Consider the following 16,075-nt stretch of genomic DNA (forward strand, 5'->3'; position numbering starts at 1 on the left):
GCTGAGGCTCGGAGACGCCCGCGGGGCAGGAGGTAGGGCGGAGCGGACCCTCGGCTGCCTATCCGAGTGCCTTCTCAGCTTCCCGTGCTCTGCTGGAGCGTGACCTACTTCATGGGACTTACCTCTTCACAGACAGGCATTCAGAGGCGTTAGGTCATTGGTGCACAATGGCTCTGCTTCTGGATTTTAAGGGGAGATGAGAAAATCACACAGAGCCAGGGCCAGAGGCTGAGGAGCAGGCTGAGTGAACCAGACACAGGTGCATGCTGCCGCTGTGTGCATGTAATTTCTTTTATTTTTGTTTTTAATTACCTAAGTAAACCCCCTGCTGAGTTCAGAACATTGTGATACTGGACAGTTCCTCACAGCACGGTTGTGAGGATGAAATGAGAGAATGTAAAAAAAGGGTGCTTTATAAGTGTGGGTCCATATGTCACTTATTTTATCCACATATATGGTAGGGCTTAACTTCTCTGAAACAGATATAATCACAGTTACCATTTCTTTACTAACTCTTGCTTTTTCTCTGCCTCTTGGCAACAAAAGCAGTGATTCTGAGGAAACTCGCTTGGGGAAGAGATGGGGGTGTGAAATTGGACCGAATATACAGCATCTTATGTTACAAGCTAGAATTGAAATGCACTCACGTCGTGTTGGGTATCACATGTTTTTTAGTCCTGTGTTAGTTCATTCCCACTTACTATGTAAGTCACACTAAGCAGTGTTAGACATAAGTAACCTCTCCTCCCTTTTGTCTTTCAGATTCCTTCGTGGCACTGAATGGTAAGGATGACATTACTCGTGATTAATTATCGATGAAACTCTACTTAGGAAAACCTGCTTCTCTAATCCTCTTCAGTATTCTCAAACTTTAGGTTTCTCTCTAAATTAATTTTTTTTGTCCTCATTATTTTTTTATAGACATTTCAACTCCTCTACCAGATCATGAAATGTCTTACAACACAGTATATGGTCAGTTGATGGATTTCTTTTTTTTTTTTTTAATTCTTCAAGCCACTCATCCTGTGGTAGTTTATAGTTTTCATCCCTAAACACCATGGACCAGATTCTTTATTACTTCAGGGCCCCAATTCACTAAAATTATTTATAGATTTCATGATGCTTCAAAAATCACTCTGCCTCTATTTGATGTATGAGACTTGAGTCATACAGTTTAATCCATATAGCATGAAATATGCCAACCTTAGGGAATTTGGTGAATATATTTAGTGAGTTCTTGAAGGAGAAAAATTTGCTTTTGGACATAAGTATATCCAAGATAAAAGAATAGTGCCTACAACTACGCAGCCATAACTCTTCAACTGATAGAGAGTAACATTCCCAAAATGCTGACTCTCAGGACCATACCTTCTTCGGGGGAAAATCTATACAGAGTGAACATACCAGCTTCTTACTAGGCAAAACTTTCCAATATAGCATGAAATTGGCCATCTAAATTTAAGTTCACAAAGAGTGCAACTATTTAGACATATTTTCATCGAGATTTCCTTAGAATGTGCACAAGGAAGAGTGACACCGTGTAAATGATGTGCACACAGGGCTTATCCCATTGTTCCTGCTCTGAAATGCAGATGCTACATTAAACAAAGCTATTAAATCCATAAACAGATTATTCTGAGTTCTTTATAAGAAAAGTTTAAATGTAGTTGAAACATTCCATTTCTGTTTCTCAAAGTTACACCAAATATTTATTAGGGTAAACTATTCATGTGTTTTTTAAATATAAAATGAAAAATATGTGTGATGGCAAACTTAAGCTTATGCATTACTAGAGGCCCAGTGCACGAAATTCATGCACAGGTAGGGTCCCTAGTGGCTGTGGGCTGCTGGCTGCCGGCCAGGGCCTCCCTTCCCCTGGCTGCCTGCCACCACTGCCACCAGTCAGGGTGGGGCTGGCCCGAGGGAGGGGCTGGTGGTTGGCCAGCCAGTCCCACCCCCTGGTCGAACTCCCGGTTGAACTGCCAGTCTTGAACTGCCAGTCGAGGGGACAATTTGCATATTAGGCTTTTATTATATAGATAATGGGTTTCATTGATACACAAATTTTATAGATTTTTGTGTTTAAGAACAGTAACAGTTCTAGGACAGTCTTTAAATGTAGAGGTAAATAAGAAATGAAGGGGAAAAGTAAAGAAAAAAAAGCAAGGTGGATTTCGGATTCAAAGAACTAGTTCAGGATGGCTACAAATGTTTCTAATAGCTCTATGTGAACTCTCACTCCCCCTGAGTATTAGTATAAATAAAAAGCCTCTTTGAAAGTCCTAAAGACTATCTTATAAACTGGAGCTGTGCAGATATGGAAAACAATGCCTGGTTTCTCCTTACTGTCCCCCACATGAAGTGAGGTAGTGTGGAGAGGAGCCCACAGAATTCATCCAACCTTTAACATTCTCTCCTCTGTGATTCCAACCAACACATTAAACACCAACTACTGGAAAAAAAATTTCTCAGGAGGCATATGTCCTCTAACTTAGCCTGTCCTTCAGAAAGAGAACCTACTTAGCTTCTGCTCTTTCTCAATATCATACTTTGAAATCACTTCTGATAACTGAATAATCTTTATCAGAAATTGAGAAATTCAGGTCTTGAATCTCCCTAGCATTCATCAATTTGTACAGTTTTAACTCCCAGGTAATTTCTCATATCGATAGAACAATTAAACTATGGGATCCTCTTATGAACAGAAATAATCTATGTATCTCTTTTTCCTTTTCAAAAGGAAAGGAACTTATTAATATCTCCATATTAATTCTTTTAAAGGACAATGCCTCTTCACCCTCAGCTCTTGACCAGTGGTTTCTGTGATGAAACTAAAGAGTTGGAATACTGTATTCCTTTAAATGATTGATCCTGTCCATTTCAGGCTAAATCTATCCAGGATGCAGTGATTAGATGATTAACTGACCATCAAAATGAGGCTGCTCCAGACAGTACTTAGAAAAATACAGGAGACTTTCTTTTCACAAACTATTGAAGATATGCTTATTTAGGAATTAATAAACATAGAACAGGTGTAATTGATTCATTCAGCAAATAGTTGTTGAGTGCCTAGTATGTGCCAGGCACTGCACTAGGTGTTGTATTGGTACCATCAAAGGAAATACCAAATTGCTATTTTTAAGAGCAAGGATGTAGATTAGGAAGCCAACCCCACAGTCCAAAGTGTACGCACTGCTTCCCACTGTGTCCTTTGAATGTTTCCATAAAAAGTTCATTGGCTGAGTGCAGGCTCATAGAGTGAACAACAAAACCACAACTGCCATAAAAAGGATCATTGCAATAAACCATGCACTCTCTGCTTGGCAAAAGATCTGTGCAACATCAGTTTCATAACCAAGAAACCCTTTTTAGTGAATTGGACCCTGATTGTTTTCCTTCTCTCTTGTATTGATACAGTATCTCTTTTTTGTGTCTAATTAGCTATAATCATTGTTAATAGGTTAGAGTAGTTTGAAGGGTCTCTAACCTCTGGAATCACAAAGATTTGTAGATATAGAGAAACGGTATGATGCATATTAAAGTTAACTTTTAATATCTATCTCTTTGTATATTATAAGAATACATCATAAGCTCCATTAGTTAAAACATGACCTCCCTAATTGGATTAGCAAGACAAAATTATTGATTTGAACTCTATTGACATGTAATACTATATCCACAAATGATTGCCTATTTTTTGTAGCATTATTTTGGTTACACAGTCTCTTAGGGAATGCATAAACTAATATAGTCTGTAGAATCAGATTCTCAGAAAAAATAAAGTGATTTTCTTTCAATATTTTTTTAAGCTTTGAGAGGTAGTAGTCATATGCCTCTTTGATTTCAAACTAAGGACTGCTGCTTAATGGTCCTTTTCCATGGTGCTTCTAAAATTTTTGAGAATCAGGTATTGCTTTCTGTGACTACTTGATTCACCAGTGACACATGTTGCCTGTCCTAAAGCATAAGTTTAAAAGATTACAAACCTCATGCTGCTCTATTTTTTTTTTCATTTGAGTACATCAGATGCATGGTTTCTCTAGATTTACATACTGAAAATGGAGATGTGGTGGGTATTAGACTAACACTTCAGCGATAGGAAGGAGCTGATTTCTCACATTTGTGTAAAACATTTCCCTACCTAACTGCCATCTGGTCCCCATTAATATCCTCTCATAGCCATAGCTTTCCATTACCAATGAGTTTTCCACGTAGTTGCAGCATATGGTCCTAGAAATCTTTCTACAGAGAATGTGTCCCTTAGGCATATATTTCCCCTAGATTACCGTATTAAGAAATGTTCTCCCTTAACCATACTTATGGTATTATCATAAAATTGCCCCTTGGACACAGTTACATTGAAAGTGCTTAAAATGCATATCAAGTCAGGTAAAAAGAAATTTTATGCTACTTGGAGGAGAGGCTTTCACACACACACACGCACACACACCTCTTTCAACTCCCTACAAAGCTATTTCTAATTGTTTGCTTATGCTGGGTGCTGAATTCTTTCTTAGGTTAACAATATATTTCATTAGAGCTGTGTTGAATTGAAGGGTCGAAAATTTTAGAGCTCAATATAAAAGCCAGAGGAAGCAAAAGCAATTCTGTATTTCAAATTCCAGGTGATTTTCCTACCCTTGTTCTCTTGTCAGTATCATGAGATGAGGTGTGACACCCCGGAATGTAAAAACAAAAAGTCTGGATCCAAGCCTTCTTGAGTTTTAAATGAACGTGTTTCCAGCAGTTGGTTATGAATCAGACTATTTGTAACAAAGTGGATGTTTGAAGCTGTGTGGGAGCCAAACAAGTTCTACACAGAGAGCGGCCTCTTAAATGTTACCAAAGCTTTGCATAGCATCTAAGTGTGGTGCTTTCATAGAAATCATTATAGCTTAGACAAGCCACTTGGCTGACTTGCTTTTCCTGGCTCTTTTACATATATATTCTGCAACGGGCAGTATTACAGTCTCCTGGGAATCCAACTTCCAATAATAATTGTAAACGGGAAGAATGTAATGCATTGATCATTACAGCCTTTCTTTCTGGTGGCCAGTATTTTATTTATCACATGCGTGGTGATGACAGCCCAAGGTTGAGACCACCTGGGATTCTGTCCTGCTTTCTACCAGAGGCACCAATTACACATTCCCAGTAGTTGCCCCTCTGTCTTTCTAAAAATTACTCAAGAGGTTGCTACAGGTAAAATGGCTGAATACCCAAAGACTACTTAAAAATCCCAGATAAGTCATACTTTATTTCTACTAGAAAAAAAACAGGTAAGGGGCTTCTTTAAATCATTGCACCAGTTTAGATCAAAGCAGTTCATAGGATCTGCATTTAACCTTGTGGAATGATGGAAGGAAAGCTTAGGCATGTATTCACAGGAAATGTCCAGTGTCTGCCCATAATTCCCAACCCAGCCATTCTTCTAACATCTATGACGGGCTACTCTGGATCTCAAAAAGCTATTTCTTTCCAATCGGAGCAGAATTAGTCGGTGTGGCATAAAAACAACCTCTCACAATTGTGACTCATAAAACCATGAAGCTAGCATTGTTGGAATAAGACACAGAAGACAAAGCCATAACAACATGGAGCATTTGAGGGGAAGGGAGGTGGGGGCAGATCCTTTTAGAAAGCAACCACTTCTTCCAGAAAGAGGAGTGCTTGCGAAGTTGAGTTGCAGCTGAAACGTAGATGCACCCTCGATGAGGAAGGCTCAGGACCACTGAGCTGTTTGTGATGGGGAAGAGGCTGATGCACTACCATAAACCTCCCCCATCAGTCACAAAGAGTGTCCCCAGAGGGGACACCTTCTGCCTTTTCCTGCTGCTATGGGAATACGAAACAAGGGCACTAGTACCTCCTGAGCACCTACAATGTGTCAAACACTCCTAGAGATTTTCACCATTATGTCGCTTTGTCCTCCCAACACTGTGAGGTTAAATGGCATCATTTTGTGCACAAGGAACACCAAGGCCCAGAGAAGTTAAATGATTTCCCAAGGCTCACTCAGCAAGAAGCAGAAATGGGATCTTACCCTTTATCCTCTAAGTTCAAAGGGTCTTCTGAAAAATCCCACCCCCATGTTTATTAGGTACAGGGCAGTCTCCTTTCAGTCTTACAGCCAGCTTGGGAGTCCAGTCTCCTGGCCTCTGAGCTAAGGGGATGGGGGTGTCTCGGGTGATGCTTTCCCTAACTGTATTTGTGATGAAAACAGGGCACTCCAGTTCCCTCTTGCCCAGCACCACCACGTCAGATTCGACGGCTCGAGAGGGGTATGAGTCTAGGGGAGGAATGCTGGACTGGAAAGATCTGCTCCATTCACCCGGCAGCACAGACCCTATGGGGGCAGTGTCTTCCCATAATCACCAAGACAAGAAGGGTAAGGCCTTGGAATTGCCTCTTCCTCTGGGGGGAGAGGGTGGGAACGTAGGGAGAACTCTGTAACTGCTTCCAGCAGAATCATAGCAAGATGTAAGAAACCTCCAACACGCTATGATTGAAAGCATCTCAAAAAAGACTGCAACCCAATCCTCTTTGCTAAGCTTGATCCTAAATTATTGCCCACGCAAGGAGAAAACCACACAAAACAAATAACACAGACTCTAAGCTTCCTCCACCCAAATGAGGTGTGGCTTGGCCCAGCACAGAGGCTGGCTCCTGAGCTCCCTCTCCTCCCCTCTCCTGTAATCTGTGAGTCCTCTCTTCCCACCACATTGGAGTGAATGCAGGGAGGGCTTTGGCAAGTGCATGCAGGCAAAGTAAAAGCCCGCTTAATCAGTGAATGGAGAAATAGCAGGGCACGGTCTTTTCTGGCTGGTAGCATCTCTCACTCTTGCCTGGTACTGCATTTGAGTAGAGCCAGGGTCCTGAGACATACTCTCATTGCCTCTAGGACAACAGCTAAAACAAAAATATGTTATTGAACCAAGCAGAATTGCTATGCATGGAAAACGGGAAGAAAGCTGCCCTACATGAAAGGGACTCTACTGTGAACTGTGCTAAATTCTCCCTGGCTTTCTTTGCTCAACTAGAGACAGAAAATGTCATTTTTTTTTCTTGCCATTTGCTGCTCTGGTAACACAGCCTACTTTAGTTGCAGCTGCAACCAAAGAGGACTTTACTTGTCCAAAAACACCAGTCTTGTAAATCAGAGACTGAAAAGCCCGGTTATGTTGCGAGCTGTTTCCCCCCATTCAGAATTGTTGACTCCTATATGTTTTCAAGAGTTTCACCCAAGCAGGGGTTGGAGTCTCAAGGGCAGACCAGCCGCAGTGAAGGCAGTCCCCATCATGCCCTCCCTCGGGGTTTTCTGTGTACCTGTTCCCGTGCACTGGGAGAGGAGGTTTCCCAGGCAGACTTGCATGCGAAATTTCCATCCTTTTTGCATCTCATCTGCTGAGAATGCTTTGCACGCTGCTTCTCTACATGCCAAGCCAACCTGTGAAGATGCAGCCCTTTTAACTTGTTAACTTGCCCTTAATCAATTTTATTCCCCTTCTGTAACTTCTTATTGCTGTGCCATGCCCCAAATCTTTTTTAAGTGGCTTTTGTCTCAGCGGCCTCTTTAAGTTGGAGGGATCCTTGCCCTTCCCCTTCCAAGAAAGCACCAGGCCGATCCGTGAAGGGGCAGACTATCAAACAGGCCACAAGCCCCAGCATGTGCCATGATTTGTTATGTGTGGCTCCAGACCGCAGATGTATTCGTCTTGGCCGGGTTCTCAAGAAGAGACAACTCAGAAAAAAACGCTCTGTGTTTGCCCACTGCGACTTTCTAAAAAACCAAACAGCCTTTCCAGTAAAGCATTAAATATGTCGACCAAATAATCTAGCTGTTGGTTACAATTGTTCTCTTCACTTCACCCGAGACCTGTGGCTTGAATTTTCTCCAATTATTAACTCCCCCCAAGGGATGGAGGTTATCAAAGAGTCCAATTAACACTTTGACATCATTTTAAAATTCGGCATTGTTCATTCTCTTGGGTCTTATTGTGAATATTGACAAAGCTGGAAGCAGTCTACAACTTGTCAAACAATGGTGGCAGAGGTGTGACTGCATGGGTGTTTAACATGATCACTGTTCTTGTGCTATTAACTCCTTGCCTTGCCCTGTCAAATTCGATTTTTGACAATTGTGTATTTGGTGGGGCAAAGACAATGAGATGCTGTGCAGAAAATTTTGGAAGATGTAGCTTTGATGTTCCTTTACCATGATTTTTATGATTTTAATTTCCATTTTTGCTCTGACTCGTTTTTGTTGAATGATCATGATTTCTTTTGATCTTTTGTTTTCTTTTGCCAAGCACTATGTGTTGTGACTTGGTGGTGGCGTTACTCTGTTGGAAAAGTCTTGTTTCTTTTCTGACTCATTATGACGTTCCTTAACTTGACCCAATCTGTAATCCCCTGGCTGCTTCCCTGTCCATTCCCTGGCGTGGATGCCTCAATGACGTCACATCCGTGTGTGCAGCATCTCCTGTGATGCGAGAGTTTCCTGGGTTTTCCGAGGGCCTCTGGCAGGTGCTCTCTTCACTGGGTCGATTGTCTCATGGGAATGTGACATTTGTATGCGCCAGCTTGAGGAGCTAAATATACTCTGGAATTGTTTCTAAAATACTGCACATTTCCCCCACTAAGCAGAAAATGTGTCCGCTGACCAGCTAGCTGAAGAGTCAAATGTCCAATGCCCTTTTTATGTTGGCCACTGGGAAAAAAAAACACACCGGTGAGCAGACTAGCCCCCGGCTCTGCCCTGCAGACATGCTGCCCACCACAGCTAGTCCCATGCTCTGACCCACCTCCTCCTCCAAACAAGACTGCATTTCCAGAGTATGTTTGCTTGCCTTTTCTTTCTTTTCCTTGCTGTGTGTCTTCCGTGTTGAGTGAATCCTGTGCGTCCCTCACGTTCTGTTAAAGCCCCGTTCCCAGCCTTGCCATCTAACCCCCTTCTGCTACCATTGTTCTTAGCCCCCCCCCTTTCCAAATAATAGACCCGAGCCCTCTGCCCTCTGTGGAACGTTCCAAGGCTCTTTCCTTCTCTGCCGTGAGTAGCCCTCGGATGTTGTCTGAACATCTAGTCATAGTAACAAAGCATGAGGAGAGACCTGCAAAGCACACAGACGCATCATCACAGAAAATGAAGTAATTTCTCGCTCAGTAACTGGCCTTGCCCTTCATTACCCTCCTGGCCTTGTCTCATGTCTCGTGTCCTTGCTGCTTTTCTTTAAAATTGCCTGATATCTTCCAAGTCCTGGGTTCATTAGTGAAAACACAGCCAACTGCTCTGTTTTATCTCTGGGCCCCTAGATGTCTGGAGCCTCTAAAGCCAGCCCTTCAATCGCCACGTTGATAAATTAGATGCAGCCCTGGCTACTTCCTTCTTCGTTTTGCCACATTTAAAAGTATATATTATATTTATTCTTCCTATCACTATTGAGGTAGTGATCAGTAGTTACAAAGGGGCTCTAATTACATGTAAATAAGAAAGAAAATGCAGTGTATTTTTAGATCTGGCTTGTCTCCCCTCACCACCAACCCTTCCCACAGCAAAAATAAATAAATAAATAAAATAAAAGCTTCTTTTCTTAGGGTAAGCAATACTGAGGATTAATAGTCACTCTTGTGCTTCTTATTCCTGACCAAAAGTAACAATACCATAAAACCTGATTTCCAAGAAGACTACAAGATATGGGAGGAAATTAGCCATGTACAGATCTGCCTAGAGAGCTGTGTAGCATAAATGTAAAATATAAATGCTGACCATTGGGATGCAAGAATGAATCAGAAACAGACGAAAATCTCCGACTTCAGACTTTATTTTATAGAGTTCTTGTGAGCTCTCAGAAAATAGATGACATAGTCGATCTATACGATGTGCCCATTTGATTGGAAATGCCAGAATTGTAGTATGCTTATTTATTTTGGGAAATCTTTAAAGTGAAATATTTTCACATTATCACATTTAGTCAAGATATGCTTGTTATAGACATGGAAAAGATATAGAAACAGAATTTAAACAAGAAATCAAATGAATAATTTAAACTAAAATGTACAGTAAATGTTGAATATATTCTAATCAATGTACGAGCTATTTGTATAAGCAATTTTTAGTCCGGGAAAGAATAGCCTGCTAAGATTCATAAGGTCTATAGAGGATAATGAGCATATTATACACACTCCATAACAGTCCTGAGTGGAATTTTATAAATCACAGGGTTTAGTGACAATCCTCTTTATAGTCGATTATTTATTCTTCAAAGACACCTTAGCCCAGGGCAGCACTGCCTCCAGGTCGGACAGGCAACACCTTACAGAAGATGCTTTAGGGGGCTTGGGGCATCGTGGCTTTCAAGAATCATGTGGTGGAAAGCCACACCGCTTTCATTTCTCTTCCCATCTTATTGGTGATGTCAAGGAAAAGTCTCAGTTTGGTGCTTTATCATTAACAAGTCCCTAAACTCGCTCCTATCTCTTTTGACAAGAAAGAATTGGCTTTAGGTTGTGGGCTGTGACTTGCAGCTGGAGCCTGCTGGAATTAACATTGTTTTGCTTCCAGTGGATTTTATTATAGCCACCTTTTATCTATGAAAAGTGACACTTTTTCCCATGTCTGGTAATGATATAAAGTTTCCATTTGAAATACATTCTAAAGGTAATTTAAAGAAAATATTAAGTGAATAATATAGTCCATGAGACTCATTGGTAGCACTGAAATTGGAGTATTGGTAGCTGAATGACTCAGATTTGGGTAACTCTGGCCTACAGTAATTAAAAGACTCCACCAAGGATTAAACTACCACCAAAACTTTGCTTCTGGCATTTGGAAGAACAAAATTTAATAATCTCTCTACCTTCTGTTGGCTGGGCTCTAAACGTTCCATTTACATAGAGTAAAATGAATTTAAACTAAAAAAAAAAAAAAAAAAGTCATTCTAGGCTTGCTAAGCATCTGGTGAGATTTTTCTCCAGACAGCTGAGAGCAGCCAAGTGTAGACTGCAGCTCCTGTTACCCAAACTGTGGCCTGGGGGCGAGTTTACCTTTCGCACTTGGGCTACTTTCCCCATCTCTGGAAGGACTCCTGTGTTACAGTGCCTCCCTTGGCCTGGCAATAACCTACACTTGACCCTTCTTTCCCTTTTCTCTCGTTCAAACTTTCCCTATTCTGCGTCCCAGACCATTAGAGCCCAGCTTTCCTCATTAACAAGCGTAGAAACCCGGCTTTAAGTGAGTATATTTGATAATAAAACCTAGCCTGATCACTCTTCCATGTTAACAAACTCCAATGTTTAAAATCTTATGGGTTGGGGATTTTAGAGCATCCCAGTTCTCCCGATGAGGAAAGTGATTCCCATCAAGTCATGTGTAGGTAATTTTCTGTGCAGAGCAAACTATTGCTGATGACAGTAATAAAGGAAGGAACATAAGCTTCCCTTCTTTTCCTGACTCCTTCACTTGGATCCGATTTTCTCTGCCATTTCTTCAGTACGATCACAATAACAACAAAAAAATGTTTTCTGAAGCTTCTCAGACAAAATGTATTACTGGCTCCACAGCACAGCATCGGATGCCAGGAAGGAGGTAGGGGCCATACTAGAGATAGACATAGTTCCTGTCCAAGAACTATCAACCCGCCAGACGGATGAAGCACACACAGACTAGGAAACGCACCAAAAAGCTTTTATGACCACCACTGTCTTTGTGAACAAGGCAAACCTGTGCACAGCAGATTTTTAAAAAAGATACTAGACAACTTGGCCAAACACATCAAGGACACGGGGCTTGGCAACCGTTTTTCAGCCCCTTCTCTTTAGTCCTTCCCTGTAGCACCAGTATTATAACCGTCATATATCACTTGACAGGAAGAAGAAAGTGATGGGTGTATGGGATAGGGTTCATATTTAAAATTGCTGTAGAAATGCTGGCAAACGCAGGCCTTTTTTTTTTTAACAGTCTGAACTTGAATTAAAAACACACACAGCTTTAACTGGTTTGGCTCAGTGGATAGAGCGCCGGCCTGCGGACTGAAGGGTCCCAGGTTCGATTCCGGTCAAGGGCATGTACCTTGGTTGCAGGCACATCCCCAGTAGGGGGTATGCAGGAGGCAGCTGATCGATGTTTCTCTCTCATCGATGTTTCTAACTCTCTATCCCTCTCTCTTTATCTCTGTAAAAAATCAATAAAATATATTTATTGATACACACACACACACCTAAGCCCATGCTAGTGTGCATAGCTTTTTTAAGTAAAACTTCGTATCACAGCCATTTCTAAATGTGATAGTTGAACAGGACAGTCTTAGAGAATTCAGAGAAAGGGCTCTGCCTGATGAGAAGGACTACCTAGTGGGAGGGGCAAGGAGCTGGACTCCCACCCAACAATTTGACCATTAACTGAACCAGTTAGGAGAATGCATGGTTAGGGCCCAGGATACCAAGAGATGGGAAATCGATGGCGATTGTTCCAACAACCCTTTTGAATTAGAGTTCATTTATTTCTGTTCTTGAGGGTTAGAGGAAAGGTATCCTTCAAAGTTCACAGGAAATTTGGTATCTAAGTGGCTATTGTTGCTGATAATGAAAAAATAAAATACAGTTCTTGAAATTCAGTTCATTAGTATTTTCTTTCATTTGTAAATTATGCTATACCTGGCCCATAAAGATTTAGTACTATTTGTATTATACCTGTTAAACTATTTTACTCTCCAAAAGTTTAGAGTGGGTCTGAAGAATATTTGTAAGAATCATTAGAAGCACATTACTTGGGGGTAGGAGAGTAGGGTTGCTAGGTAAAATACAGACTGCCCAGTTAAATGTGAATCTTAGTAAACCATGAATAATTTTTAGTGTAAGTATGTCCCACATATTAAATGGGACATACTTATACTAAAATATTATTGTCTGAAGTGGAAATTTAACCAGGTGTTTTATATGTAGTTGCTGCCTGGCAATCCTATTGAAGAGGTTCCTGTTAACTTATTCAGTGAGATATAAGAGCTAATCTCTAGATTACACTTGCTCTTTAACCCTTAGAATAACCCATATAAGAGGAATTAAATTAAAAATTTAATTCTGTGAAAAATATTTAATTTTTCACTAAAACTTATGTGTTTGAAATATAATAACTTAATTATCACTGAAAGTAGGCTTTCAAATGCCAGTTTTAAGTAAGGGAGGCTCAGAAATCAAACCATTCCTAAACAAAGGCATGGTTAAAACTTTTAGTTCTTTCTAATTTTATCTAACCTCAGGTTTTAATCAACTATTATATTATTCATCTCTTTTTCCTTCTTTGTGTGGCTGTTTTGTTTTTCCATTTCTCATTTCCATGGCTCTGAAGGGGATGAACTGGAATCCAAAAGGCACTACAAAATAATAATTTAATAATAGTGACAATAACACTTAAAGAAAACCAAAACAGCATCCTTCCTTCATTTCTTTCTTCATACACTCAGCATGAAGTCTGTGCTGTATATAAGCCTTATGCTGAGTGTTACAGTGGACACTGATCTGAAGTCAACACATAAGCCCTGCACCCAGGAAGCTTACAGTGAGCAGGGGATACACACACGTGACCTCCTGGCTAGCCAATGAGGCAGAGTGAAGTCTGCGAGTAAAGGAATTAAAGGAAAGAAGGGCCAGCCAGGGCTGAGAGAGGATAAATGGAGGTGCAGCTCATTGCAAGTTGAGGACTAGGTAAGGCAGTGATGGCGAACCTTTTGAGCTCGGCGTGTTAGCATTTTGAAAAACCCTAACTTACCTCAGGTGCCGTGTCACATATAGAAAATTTTTGATATTTGCAACCATAGTAAAACAAAGATTTATATTTTTGATATTTATTTTATATATTTAAATGCCATTTAACAAAGAAAAATCAACCAAAATAATGAGTTCGCGTGTCACCTCTGACACGCATGTCATAGGTTCGCCATCACTAAGGTAAGGTCTTGCAAAGTTTTGAGGGAAAAGGGGAAAGGACATTCCAAGTTAAATAAGTGACATGACCAAGACACAAAGCTATTAAAGTACAGAGTATAATGATAAAGAGGCAAGTAGCATGCTATGATGAACATGATGAAGTATACAGAGGGCCAGAATGGGAACTGAGGTTGAAATGATAGTACGGAGCCCCGTGCTAAGGGGTCCTGGCTTTATCTGTAGGCAGTAGGGGATAGGAAGGTAGATGGATGGAAAGAAAGGGACAAAAGGAGGTAGGAGAGAGGGAAAGACAGAGATCCAGAGACTGATAGGTGACAGATAGTTATTGGATTGATTATTCCATTTCATGAGGCTCTAGGATATTGATTACATATACACAATAAATGTGGGACATGAAATTTTGCTTCAGTTTTGGATCTGAGGGGTCTGCACATCACTGGCATTTTCCCAGGAGAGCTCTGGCCAAGCTCAAAGCTCTGTGCTAGGGGAAGCCGCAGCAAGCTTCCCGTGGGCTTCCCTGTCACTTTAAAGCACTGGGGTGCACGGCCAATGGCGGACTTTTCATCCAGAACAGATTCTGAAACCAAGGAGACTGAGAAAGTAATGGTAACATAATCCAGGGTGGCACAATTTATTTTGTCCATATTAATAGTTCTTTGTCACCTACTGGGAAAGGAATTTATTGGCAGCCTCTGACTTTTCTCTGGAAAACTGGGGAGAATGATATTCTGAGGCCAGGAGCTAGGCTTTCAAACAGATGACGTGGGGATTTCCCTGTGACTGACTGTGTGCTGGGAGGAGGGACGAGGACTAGAAGCCCATGTAGAGGCTGACATTGTTCTTCCAGCAGCTGGGGCAGAGACGCTGATTTGATCTAATTAATCTTGTGTCCTCTTGACAACTTGCTGAATTTCTCTAAGGTCTTGATGAGATTATTGTGGAAAGGGTAAAAGAGAAAATAAGTGGTCAGCCATGTAGAAAATGGTTTCATCTCCCTGTCTAGCTGAATCTGCACACCGGTATTTAAATTTTCTTTCTTAGAGATAACTAATTAAACCTATTTTCACCTAACAACCATTTTTCTTTTTTTAAAAAAAAAAATGGACTTAAATTATGATTATGGTGACTGGAATTTTTTCTTTTAAAATCAGCAACTTAAACCTTAGGGTATTTTTAAAAAAATCAATTCACCTTCTAGAGGTGCTTTTTACCTTTACTCCACAGCCACCTTTTCAAGCCATATCACCACTGACTTGAATTCACTTTGCCCCTTCCCTCCCTTTTCCTGAAAAAGCTCTTTATTTCCATCCTCTCCCATCTTATGCACAAACACACACCACGATGACAAAGTTTTCTGACAGCCTAATGGAACTTTCAAGGACTACAGGGACGAGGTTAGGCACGATCTTATTAACTGAACATCTGGTGTAGTTAAAAATTTGCTCTTTAACTGGTTCAACTGCACTGTGTTCATCTAACATTTGTTTTGTCCTAACAGTAAAACTGTGAAGTCATTCGTATTCAGAATCATGTATAATAATGGAAAAATAACATTAGCTTTGTAATAAAACTTTCTGATAGCCTCACTTCCTGGAGTTTAAAAAAAAAAAGGTTTGTTACAAGTCTTACTTTGCACACCTCCCTGCTCCATAGGCAAAGGAGTTTAACAAGGCAAAATAGCGGAAACCAGGACATTTCCTAAGGACATTTTCTCTTGTCTTGACATTATACATGAGAATGGCCTCGGAAGCTGCAAGAGTCGCTCAGAATACATAATTCATGCGGTTGCCACAGAGAGAAAGAGGACAGAGGAGCTGTGTTCTTGTGCGGGTCCCAGGGAGATAGTACAGGCTGGGCAAGTAATAGGGAAAGTCCTGCAAAGCCAAGGAGCTGTGCTTAAGGCCTGGCAGGACCCACGTGAGCCTCGTCAGTTGTCAGTTCCCCTGCACCTTAAATCGCTGAGGGGCCCTGAAGTAAGCTCATGAGGTGTAGTTGAAGATACTCAAACATATTGGATGCACAGTAGATGGGATCTTAATCGGTGTCAGGAAACTCATTATGAACAACGTGAAGGTTTGTCATCCTTAATTAATATTTCTTCAGCTCTTGGTAGTCGACAGCCTGAAAACTGTCC

General features: G+C 41.0%; 1 protein-coding gene across 3 annotated transcripts in view; it reads left to right on the forward strand.

The window, feature by feature from the left end:
- SEMA6A (semaphorin 6A) overlaps positions 1-16,075 on the forward strand; it is a 128,962-nt gene that overhangs the window by 100,428 nt on the left and 12,459 nt on the right. Inside the window, exons 17-19 of one of the 3 annotated variants that reach the window (XM_006755264.2) lie at positions 763-783; positions 922-972; positions 6,224-6,388. In XM_006755264.2, the coding sequence (XP_006755327.1) occupies positions 763-783; positions 922-972; positions 6,224-6,388 (237 nt within the window). The remainder of the gene's footprint in view (positions 1-762; positions 784-921; positions 973-6,223; positions 6,389-16,075) is intronic. The other 2 variants (XM_006755265.2, XM_006755266.2) reach the window with 2 other exon arrangements.

The sequence above is a fragment of the Myotis davidii genome, unplaced genomic scaffold (assembly GCF_000327345.1).
Source record: "Myotis davidii unplaced genomic scaffold, ASM32734v1 scaffold130, whole genome shotgun sequence".
In the NCBI taxonomy this organism is placed as follows: Eukaryota; Metazoa; Chordata; class Mammalia; order Chiroptera; family Vespertilionidae; genus Myotis; species Myotis davidii.